Source organism: Trifolium pratense, linkage group LG7, assembly GCF_020283565.1.
Source record: "Trifolium pratense cultivar HEN17-A07 linkage group LG7, ARS_RC_1.1, whole genome shotgun sequence".
Taxonomy (NCBI): Eukaryota; Viridiplantae; Streptophyta; class Magnoliopsida; order Fabales; family Fabaceae; genus Trifolium; species Trifolium pratense.
In genome coordinates, this window is record NC_060065.1 from 6,101,805 (window position 1) to 6,114,312 (window position 12,508).

A 12,508-nucleotide genomic window follows, 5' to 3' on the forward strand; every position below is an offset into this window, starting at 1 on the left:
AAATTTTAGTCTCTATTTTTTTTTCTCAAAATCCATGTATCATTTTAATTTTAATTTTTTTATAAACATATCATTATTAAAACTATATCACTTGTTTAATCTTTAATTTAACAATTTAATATTTTATTTGAAGGTATAAATAACTTAACAAAAGACCAAATATGTCTTAAAAAAAAGCACGAATCATTAACATATAATTTTTTTTTATACTCTTATTAGAGATGTTTTTAGAGTTGAATTCCGGTTATGGTGTCTGAAGTAATAATTTAATCATTTTTACCATTTGAGATAAAATTTTGTAGATAAATAAAGGAACATGATTTTTGGTAGATAGAAGAAATGACAATTGACGGGTCATTGAAAACTCACATACACAAAGTAAATGAGCAAAGATTTAATCCCCGATCATGACATCCGACCTACTAATTTCGACACAGTTTTTATTCTTATTTGTAGCTTTAAGTTTTAAAATAACTTTTTAGACAAAAAATTAAAACAGACAATCAATCGTTGGATGGTTTAGTGATGATGGACGTTGAATTTAGTATGAAAAATCATAATTCGATTTATCGCAACTATAATCGAGAGCGAGCTGAAATCACTTAATGTAAAAATCGACTCCGAACTACGTGAACTACATTAAATCGGATGTGAAAGAAAAAATAAAAAATAATGCTTTATTTGCCCCCTTCTCCAAGCTTCGAGATACACCCTTTCTATTCTTTCACTTATCATAACTAGACGGCCGCCCGTGCGTTGCACGGGTTCGCCGGAACGTGATTTATATACCAATCATGGTTGCTATGTGCCGAGGTAATTAGTCATAAGCATATGCAAATTCCTTAAGGGGGCATCATTTATATACCAATCATGGATGCTATTAGCCGAAAAAGTTAGTCATGAACATGCGGAAATTATCAAAGGGGGACATCATTTACGTCGCAATTGAAATAGTATCATGTCGCAATTAAAACAAAGTAAATGAAGTACAGATTCATATCAGAAAACAACAAAAACAAATTAAAGGTAAATTGGATGCGAAAATTATCAAAGGGGGACATCATTTACGTCGCAAATGAAATAGTATCATGTCGCAATTAAAACAAAGTAAATGAAGTAAAGATTCATACCAGAAAACAACAAAAACAAATTAAAGGTCAATTGGATCACAAAAACTGGAACCAACACGGGTACTCTTCTTGCCGTGGACAATTTGCTCGTGCATTAGTTTACTATATTTGGCTTGTTGAATAGCAAAATATGACTCCCAAACAATAGCTTCTTGTGAACAATTGTTGTCGACTATCTTTCCTTTCATAAGTGGATGACTCGGTCATATCGAATATTATAGTAGAGCCTTCAAAGACCCGTGAATCACCCTATTGGTAGATGGCTCAGTCACATCGAATTTTATAGTTGAACTTTCAATGACCCGTGACATTAATAAAATTTAATAGAAAGATTCAAACTTCAACCTCTACTTATAGAAAGGTTTATGACTTTTTCGAGATACTTCAACCTCCGAGTATTGATAGAGAGATTCATAATTTTTACGCCCTACTTATAAAAAGGTCTACAATTTTTTAGGTAAAAATTATCAACACCAAACTATCAATGATTATATTGGAGCTTTCAAAGACCCGTGACTGAGCCTTGAAAAAAAAAATATAACTTGGAAGGATTTTCAAACTTTAAGGTTGAACAAAATTGTAGCCATTTTTCCATGGATATTCTTATAATAATATTGTGTCATTAATTCCATGTTGTGAAAGTTGTATCATATTTTGAAATTCTCATCCAGCAAAAATTAAAAGAAAATTGACAAAATTGATAATTCATAAGTGGCTTTTAACCAAAGACACAATGAATTTAAAAAATGAATCTTTACTTATATGATCCACTATTTATATCCACACATCAGACTCATTATGAAAATCGGTTTCAATAGTCAATCCTTATGCAAAGATAAAACTCCTTCTAAATAAACTACCAATATCTCTTCAAAGCCACAACTTCACTTGCTAACATTCTCATTTACACTAATTAAACTACCACCTAATACAGACTCAAAGCATACGAAAGCACCTATAGTTTATTTCCTTTATTCAGCAGCACCACTTGTAGCTCCAATTGGTGAAGCAAATTCTGGCCAAATTTATGCAGACTTCACCTTTGTTATGCTTGCCATTACACTTAATTGAGTCACATCTCCAACAACAGTTACTTTCTTTGCTGCAAAGTCTATGCTTGGATGACAACTAATTTCATCTTCATAATATCTCCATCCACTAAAAATTTGAGCCAACCTATTAAAGTAGGAATCTTTCAACATAATTTGAGCCACCAACATTCACAAAGTTTGCAATCTAATAAAGATCGAACGCATTGTGAGATATGAGATCTTGGACTGCACATTGGTTGAAACATATCAATCTCTCCAAGTTCAAAACTTCATACTTATCCCTAATTTAAGTTGTTGAGAACTTTTTTTTTTACTTAGTATCATAAGCAAAGATTGAAGCAATTAAGTAATGTATATTAAAGCATTCAAAATTACAACAAAGCATGTCATATCTCTGTTTCCAAAGCCAGCCATCTAAAGCAAGAAAGATAAGAGTCCGACTTTTTTTCTTTCTTTCCTGGATTAGGTTTTATAACAGTCATTTAATTATGTGAGATAGGATGCCATATGGGAAATGAAGGGTTAGACGAAGATGGTATTGAGATAGGATAGACAAAACACAGAGGAGATGAATAGAAAAGAAAATTAGAAGAGTGGTGTATTTGATCAATGAGAAAATATGCGTGGATTAGTGAAGGAGTTATGCAAAAATACAGGGTTGGATACTCAAGACTTCCTAAAAAGTAGCAATGATGATGTAGTCATCCCTATAAAATAGTAATAACCATAAATACCTATCCCCCTCCCCTACAAAGTAGCAATTATGATTCACCAACATGGGTTCCAAATTTATCTGCATACGTAAAAAAGGAATAAAAAGTTGCTTATAAAAAAAATAAAAATAAAAAGGAGTTTAGTTGCTTAATTAGTGTGTTTCTAATTGGACATTGCTATCTACTTAATACTGTTTCACATTTGTTTAAACACCAACTAATAAGATCAAAACTCTATTTAAACACCAACTAACCAACATAATATTATGTAACCAATACGTGTGATTGGGTAGAGAATCTTAAAAATAGTTTCTAACCTCGGTAGATTCAATGAGATCCTCAATATTCATCTTTGGGGTCTACAGCAAATCATCGACGACACTATGCATCACTGGTCCGATCATTTGATTAACCACTTGACTCAACTACACATTAGCAACATTCATCATTTATTTAAGAAAATAGACAATCAAGCACCAAAGAGTAGCTAAAGGAAATTCAAGCAACCAGCATAGAAGAATCACCTTTCTAAGTTTCTATATAATTAGATACTTCAGGAATCTGAGCATTCAACAACAATTCTGATCCATAAAAAGAATTTGAAATTTACATAGCACATACTCAAATGGAAACAAAAAAATAAACCACCAGAGCTATATTTCAAACAATAGGTGAAAAGGAAGTATTTTCCTACCAAGGTACTTCTTAAGCTTGCATAGTTGTATTATGATTACCATAGGTAGGGATGAATCATGAGTATATCCAAGAATTTCTGCATATTTAGAGCAAAATCATCCCACAAAGTGCAATGCACCCTATTACCTCTACACTAAGAACGATGAAGGTGGATAAGTATATGCAAATAATTATGGAATAAAGATGCACAAAACCTTGTAACACATATAAACTCACTCTAAATCTTCAAGGGTTGCATCCATAACCTTACTTATCTTCCTATTTTTCTCACTGCCTTCACTCCTTCCTCAGCCTGCCCCTTGCCTATATCAAAGACACAAAATACAATTAAAATATATAACATAAAAAATTTTAATTTTCATAAAATCAGCTGGATCAATCAACATATAAAACAACCAAATTTGAAAAATCAATTGAAAATCCCTACACAAATTATATGCATAACTCTAAGGGCAAAAAAGTTTAATCCACATTCCATGAATCAAAACAAAATTAATATATAGTAATATGTATAGTACTTAATTTTTTTAAAAAAAATTGTAGAATCAATTGAAGAATTAGCATTGCACTAAATCATATACATGATTCTATGCACGAAAATATTAATCAACATTGAAACTAAGAAATGTTCTCTACGTAGGGTTGCAACCTCAAAAAAGAATTCATACTCAAATCTTAACTTTATAAGAACAAAAAGGACAAATCAGAGGTGCAATCAAATATGATTCAATTTTGAATATACCTTTATCCTCTTCAAACTCTCATTTGTATTTATCGTTACCTCAAAATTTGCACTTTTGGTTGCTATCTCCTGCAAAACAATATCAACATGTTAATAGCCAAGCATGCCATCTCAAACATATGCCTAAAATATATACACCAAGATCAAAAAATTATTGAGTAAGAAAAATAGATTAGAAAATTATCTTCCCTAAAACTATTCTTTCTTTTAGTAGGGAACTCTCCTCTTACTTCACAAACAAACAATGTCGTACAAATCTAAATCAGGCCGCAACTGAGACAGTAATAAAACATAACAAAAATAATGTTATATTCAATTTAGATTGGAGCTATATATATTTTTTAAAACCCAACCCAGTATATCGTTAAGTACTAAAATTGTTCCCTGCATATAAGGATACACACCAGATCTACAAAAATTAAAAAGGGTAATCTTAAGTCCAATATAAGTATAACATATAACATATCATACATATACAAAGAAGCAAAAAATAGAGAACTCACAGCCAACTAAAAAAACCTTCTTCAAGCCCCCATCATACCATCCATCTTTGAAATATATCTTTCCTATTTTTCTTTTCAACAGATACTTGAATCTGGTTTTGGTTTTGGATCTTGCAGCATCGTATATTTTGACATCCATCTTTAGTTTCTGATCGGTCAAAGTCATGCCACGAACCACTTGATATCTATCAATAGCTTAGATAGACTGACTGCGACGAAATTCTGACTGCAAAGGGTCCAAATACAAATTAAGTTATCGCAAATTGGGCTATTGAAAGTAACTTACAACTCATTCAAATACTTGGTTATTCATAATCATACACAAATGTCTGATACATTAGGAGGAAAGTATTACTCATTTAAATACATTATGGGCTTGTGAACACTGTTGTCTTTGCAAGTTCTAGAGCTAAAATTGCGTCCAAACAGCTTCTGCACAATAACTAATGCAAACTCAATGGAGGTTCCGAGGCATCTGCTGGTAATAAAGCAAATTAGCAAAGTAAAATGGTTAGCAAATAAGTTGCAAAACCAGAACCGCAAAAATTGATCTACTTCTTAAAACCAAGTCTATTGCAAAAGATTCAAAAAAGCAAATTATGATAGAAAAAATTGATCAACTTTGGGAAAAACTCGATGTGAAAAATTTATGCATAAATTAACATCTCATACCTCAAACGATATGTTTTCTACTTTAGCTTATGTATTGTTTAAGTCATTAATTAATTCAATTCAAGAGTTTTCCTAATTAATCCTAAATCCCTAAGTTAACATGCATAATTGAATTTGGGGAAAACTATTAAAGCTACTCTATTAAAGTGAGTTTTTCCTAAAGGAACCCACCTGAATGAGATTAACTCAGAAACTTTAAGAAATGAGCTACTCCATAAAATTCCCAGTAGCTCAAGATGATGATCATGATGCTAACCTCAAACCCAAAATTCTGCACCTGACCCTGAACTTCAAACGCGTCTGCAGGATTCATTACAGCTCCATAATTCATAATATTGGCGTCGGAACGACCGGAATTTCGTTAGCTAACCATAGAGACAAACCACACTAAATTCGGAGTTATAGAGAAAGAGCAGTTACCGTTTTAGTGAGCCCCTGTCCAGAATACGGGTTTCACATACTTCCTCCAATTCCCAATTTCTATTATACCACAAAATCACTTGTGAGTTTGAAAACCCATATAGGGAAATCAATGGCAGAACTGGATCTTTGTAGAAATCATAAAACAAAACCATAAAAATCAATAGTATTAACCAAACATCAGAAATAACCAAACTATAGATATTGTCAGTTCATAGAAAGATTAACAAAGTACCTGTTGCAGCTGCAGCAATAAGAGTTATGATTTCTACAAAGTTTATGAGCAAATTGACACGAGGAACCTGTTGTAACAACAAACAATTAAAATTAAAAAAAAAAACGAAAACAGTTTGAAAGAGAAAAGAGATTTTTCTAGTCAATTGAGTTTATTGACATCCAAAGATCCAATTTCATGGAGGATTTCAAACATGCAAGATCTAAATTTGAGGAATTGAAATTTGGGGGTTAGGGTTGATGATTTTCGGCCTACCTGAGAGGAAGAATAACGTGATTCTGATGACGGCGGCATCACCGGAAGCGGAGAGGACGTTCTGATTCGGAGATCGATTTGTAGGTGGTGGTGGAGGTTGTGGTGGATGCGGTGGTGGAGGAGGAGATGAGGCAGGGAGGAGAGATGAAAGTGATGGTGAGAAAAGAGAGAGCGTACGAGAGAGAGGGACAGAAGAGAGAGAAAAAAACATTACAAATGAAAAAAATTTGGGAAAAGAGAAATACATATGTCATTGGACTAGGGATGGCAATTTGACCCATACGCAGTGGGTAGGGGTGCACAAAATAATCGGTTATAATGGAGATCCACAACCATATTCAAATCCAAAACCAAAAAACCGGTTAATTCTTAAATGAAATTTAACCAGTCCATTTACATATGGTTGGGTTATCCAAATATAAAAACCGATTATTTAACCGATTATCCATATCCAAAACCAAATTTCTAGTTTTTTTTTTTGTTTTTTTCAAACCAATTTCCTAGTTCTTAATTTCATCTCTTTAGTAAAAAAAGAAAAATTAATCTCTGTTAATTGTCAAAATCACAACCCCAATCTCAGTACAAAATTAGGGAGAGAGATAGAGAGAGAATGGTGAAAACGCACACGACGGATGTGACCGGACCGGATTCACGACGGCAAGGCTTCCATCCCTATCTTATTCTTCTTCTTTGATTTTCAACCATGTGCAAAAGCATAGATCTGAAAAACGAGAGAGAGAGAGAGAGAGAGAGAGAGAGAGAGAGAGAGAGAGAGAGAGAGAGAGAGAGAGAGAGAGAGAGAGAGAGAGAGAGAGAGAGAGAGAGAGAGCACCCATACCAAAGGAGATGAACGCACACGGCGGGTGATCATTGCTGGTGCGTGTTGTAGCTTGCATCAAAACAGTGAAAACACGTTCACTGATAGCACGCATTGGATTTTGGGTTTTTTCTTATTATTTTTTCTTTTTTTAACATACTTTTATATTATTAGTTTTTTAAATCAATTTTTTTTTGTTTAAAAAGTATAATTCTAACCAAAAATTAGTCCAGCTATCAAAATAGGAATAAAGATAAGTTCAAATTGTTTTTCTTTTGCGATAATTCATGGCTTTGGAGATCCCTGGCAAAATTTAGTCCAGCTAGTTTTTTTCTTCTTTAAATTGTCATTAAAAAATTATATTTAATTTTCTTTTGGTTTAATTCATTTTTTAAATTCAAAGTTTTAGTTTTCTCTTGTTACAGTAAAATTTGGTTTTAAAAAAAAAATTGATTTTTAAACTAAGAAATAACTAGTTTTAAATTTGGACTTATAAATAATCGGATTTAAGAAAATAACTGAATTTAAACCAGTTTTTTTAAAAGTAACCGGTTATGCAACCATAACCAAATTTATAACCGGTTATGTAACCGGTTTGTAGCAAAATGTGATTATGGTTATGAATCCTAATCCATTTAAGTGGTTTTGGTTTGGATATGGTTTGGTTTTTGAAAATATCCGACCATGCACACCCCTAGCAGTGGGTACTCGCAAAAAATACTCATAACGGGTAGGGTAAAAACCCGCATTATGGGTACGGGTATGGATAATTACCCAAAAAAATGAGTGGGTATGAGTGCGGGTACGGGGATCTTAGTACCCACCCCGCCCCTTACCCGCATATATATAAATATATTTATATATTTATATTTATTTATTATGTATGTATAAAATTAAGGAGCTATTTTTAGAAACAATCACGTTGATTATGACATATATATGGTCATATTATATTCACTCTCATATTGTAATAAAAAAAAACGTAATAGTAATAATACAAAGAAAACCAAAATGCCCTAAACCCTAGTAGCCACCAGTGACTCAAAGCTTATTTTCTCTATTGTTGTAAGTCTCCTCTGGTCATCTTCTCCATAGTGTTCCTATATTTATGTCTTTTTATTTTCACTTTCTTCTTATTTGCTGGACTATATTATTCATGTTCCAATTTATTCCATTTTTTGTTTGTTTGTGCTTTTATGTATTTATTTGGAGAATAGTATAGTAGATTTTGTGTTTATATAAATTTTATTTTTCATGCATAGTGTTTGCTTTAGTGTTGTGTAGGAGTGTTTGCTTTACTGTTGTGTAGGAACCTTTCATGCATAGTGTTATGATTTTATTGGTTTTAGGCTTAGTTATTTAAGTGATTATTTGGGTTGGTGTTAGAATATAATTTTAAGGGATGTAATCGATTGAAAGTTGGTATATAATAAACAGTAGAAGTTGTAGGAGAATTTGATTTTGTTTGATTTTGAAAATTCATTATTTCTTGCTTTATTTTTAGGAGTTTAAAATTTTACATGGAAGTACAAAAGGAATTTGAAAGTAACCCTACTCCATCACAACCTCAAAGTGCACCGATTGATAATGTGGATAGCTCTGAGAAGGATCAATTGCAACCCCCAACTGATAATCTTCCTGTTGCTGGTGACGGAAATGATAATGAATTGACTGATGACAATGACAAGAAAAGAAAATCATCAGCTGTTTGGAACCACTTCAAGAGAAAAGTAGTTAATGGAAATGAAAAGGCCATATGCAATTATTGCAGTAAGCATCTGACTGGTAGAAGAACTGATGGAACAAACCATTTAAATCAACATTATATGAGATGTCCGAGAAGAAAACATAAGGATTTAAGACAAACAATCTTGTTGAGAGAGCAAAAGAAGGTAGATGGGTCATCTAATTATTTAAGTAACTATAATTTTGATCCAGAAAAATCAAGAGAAGACCTTGCTCGTATGATAATACTTCATGAGTATCCACTTTCAATAGTTGATCATGTAGGCTTTAGAACATATTCTGAAGGTCTACAACCTTTGTTCAAGGTTCCTAGTCGAAACACAATTAAAAATGATATCATCAAGATATTTCAAAATGAAAAGGGGAAGATTATGGGACAGTTAGACAAGATTGGAAGTAGGATTGCTCTAACAACTGACATGTGGACAGCTAGCAACCAAAAGAAAGGGTTCATGGTCATTACTGCTCACTACATTGATGATAATTGGCATATGCAAAGTCGCATATTAACGTATGACATTTAAATTTTGTAAACTTTATCAATTACGTACAGTTTTTTTGGCATTGTGTTAACATTTTTTTAAAATTGTTTTGCAAAATAGGTTTGTGTATGTAGAATGTCCACACACAGCCGAAGCTCTTACAAAAGTTTATGGTAGATTGCATGATGGATTGGAATATTGATAGAAAATTATCAACTATCACTTTGGATAATTGCAGCACTAATGATTGTCTTGTTGGTATGCTGGTAAACAAACTTGATTGTTCTACTCTTATACTTGATGGCCAATTATTTCATATGAGGTGTTGTGCACACATTCTAAATTTAATTGCTCAAGATGGTTTAAGTGTTATTGGAGATGGTATAGAGAAGGTTAGGGATAGTGTTGCTTTTTGGACAGCCACACCCAAAAGAGAACAAACCTTTAGGGAAGCAGCACGACAAATAAAAATTCCCATCACAAAGAAGCTTGCTCTTGATTGCAAAACAAGATGGAACTCTACTTATCATATGCTTGTTGTTGCACTAGAGTATAAAGATGTTTTTATTCGTTTGAAATCAAAGCCTTTGTATTCATCTTTGCCTACAACAAGTGAGTGGGAGATTGCAAAACAAATATGTAGTAGGTTACAAGTCTTCAGTCGTGTAACTGAGATGTTTTCAGGTACACAATATCCCACAACAAATATATTTTTTCCTTTGTTTTGTGAAATAAAACTCTCTTTGAAACAATGGCAGACTAGCTCAATCGAGGCTATTAGAAATATGGCTTCACAAATGGTTATTAAATTTGAGAAATATTAGTATGTTATTCATGGAATTATGGGGATTGCCATTGTATTGGATCCCAGATTTAAATTCAAGTTGTTAGAGTACTTCTATCAGAAGCTTTATGGAAGTCTGTCTTCAATTGAAAATAACAACATTAAGAAATTATGTTGCTCATTATTTGAAGATTATCAAACCAAAACTAATGGGTTAGTGGAAACTTCATCTGAAAATTTAACTGATAAGGAGTTGAATTCAGAAAATGATAATAATGCAAATTTTCTTAATGATTTCGACTCATTTGTTAGTGAAACTGATGATATACAATCAAAGTTTGAGTTAGATTTGTACTTGGAAGAAAAAGTTTTGCCTAGAAGTGCCACATTTGATATTCTGGGATGGTGGAAAACAAATGGGATCAAGTATCCAACATTGCAAAAAATTGCTAAGGATATTTTGGCAATCCCAATTTCTACAGTTGCCTCAGAATCTGCTTTTAGCACTAGAGGTAGATTGTTGAGTCCTCATCGTTCTAGGCTCATGAGCATACTTTGGAGGCACTTATGTGCACACAAAGTTGGATAAAACATGAAAAACAAGGTAATAATTATTTTAGTAAAGCATTGATTTATATAAATTATTGTTTGGTCTAAAAATTGATTTTGTTATATGTTTCAGCCTCAATTGGTATTACTGGATTAATGCAATATTTGAGTTTGAAAGATAAGCGTTTTTAGTCTTTTCAAGATTCTGATTCTGATGAGGAGGTAAATTACCTAATAATTTTCTCTTATTAATTGTGAATATATAATTACACTAACTAATATAATATATCACTATCACTTTCTTTTGCAGATTTCAGAGAATACCAATGCTGAACTTACAACTTTATAGAAGACTCTTTTTTATGTTTATTGTAATGTGTGCTTATTTGAGAATTTTTGTATTTTAAGTTTTAAAATATTTTGGTTTGTAATATTTAATTACTTGATTTGAGATATTTGAATGATTTTCAATTGAATTACATCGATGGTTGTTATTTATCGATATATTATAACTAAAGTGCGGGTAACGGGTATGGGTACTTAGGTACCCATAGGGTATGGGGACGGGGACAAAGATTGTTACCCACGCGGGTATGGGGATGGGTACGGGTATTTTTTCAAACTGCGGGTATGGGGATGAGGACTATAGTACCCTACCCATACCCTACCCATTGCCATCCCTACATTGGACCTAATGCATGTGTTACATATTGCTTCTAGTTACCTCCTCTGCATCACAACCAACACACTTGTCATGTGAAGCTTTGCATGTGTGACATATAGATGGTTTCAAAGTTGTATGTGGAACATGATCATTGGGCCAAGACAAGCACATGGTGGCAACATACAATTGGGGGAAATTTTTTTTCCACCCCAACAATTGTCAATCTACCCCAACATTAATTTTGAATGGACGAATTTACCCTCAAATATAAACTAAAACCCTGAAGAAAAAAAATTTGTTTACCGGAACACTTTGGAAAAAAGTGTTCTGATATGTAATTTTTTTTATTACCTGAACATTTTGAGAAAATGTGTGTAGGTATGTAAAATTTTTCCAAATTTATTTTGTTACCTACACACTTTGGAAAAAAGTGTTCACGTATGTAAAATTTTTCTAATTTTTTTTTTACCTGAACACTTTGAAAAAAAGTGTGTAGGTATGTAAAATTTTTCTAATTTTTTTTTACTTGAATACTTTGAAAAAAAAGTGTGTAGGTATGTAAAAAAATAGGCTATTTTTGGAAATTTATTTTATATACCTGAACACTTTTTTTCAAAGTGTGTAGGTAACAAAATCAATTTGAAATTTTTTTACATACCTACACACTTTTTTTCAAAGTGTTCAGGTAAAAAAAAAATTAGAAAAATTTTAGATACCTGAACACTTATTTCCAAAGTGTGTATGTAACAAAATAAATTTAGAAAAATTTTACATACCTACACACTATTTTTCAAAGTGTTCAGGTAAAAAAAAAAAATTACATATCAGAACACTTTTTTCCAAAGTGTTCCGGTAACCAAATTTTTTTCTCCAGGGCTTTAGTTTATATTTGAGGGCAAATTCGTCCATTCAAAATTAATGTTGGGGTAGATTGACAATTGTTGGGGTAGAAAAAAAAAATTTCTACAATTGGATAAGAGGCAAATGTGTTAAGCACTAGTTTCCAATTAGGGTTGCAAAGTTTATCATCCTTTATATATATATATAT

The 12,508-nt window shown here is 32.2% G+C and overlaps 1 protein-coding gene across 50 annotated transcripts; it reads right to left on the bottom strand.

Moving 5' to 3' along the window:
* Positions 1–1,864: 1,864 nt before the first annotated feature.
* On the bottom strand, positions 1,865–6,654 carry LOC123897272 (E3 ubiquitin-protein ligase RNF19B-like). Of its 50 annotated transcripts, XR_006804919.1 has the most exons (13): positions 6,419–6,628; positions 6,164–6,230; positions 5,929–5,988; positions 5,680–5,808; positions 5,192–5,311; positions 4,837–5,062; positions 4,738–4,742; positions 4,334–4,606; positions 3,808–3,894; positions 3,590–3,724; positions 3,420–3,476; positions 3,213–3,320; positions 1,865–2,407 (listed from the first exon to the last, which is right to left on the bottom strand). XR_006804919.1 is itself a non-coding variant. In XM_045947847.1 (4 exons), the coding sequence occupies exons 1-4, from the start codon at positions 6,627–6,629 to the stop codon at positions 5,799–5,801; spliced, it is 348 nt and encodes a 115-aa protein (XP_045803803.1). In that variant the 5' UTR covers positions 6,630–6,654; the 3' UTR covers positions 5,515–5,798. The 50 variants fall into 50 exon arrangements, 1 of the variants encoding a protein (XP_045803803.1); XR_006804901.1 differs by lacking the exon at positions 4,738–4,742 and having other exon boundaries at positions 3,590–3,719; positions 4,334–4,402; positions 6,419–6,631; XR_006804905.1 differs by lacking the exon at positions 4,738–4,742 and having other exon boundaries at positions 1,865–2,306; positions 4,334–4,402; positions 6,419–6,631.
* Positions 6,655–12,508: the final 5,854 nt, after the last annotated feature.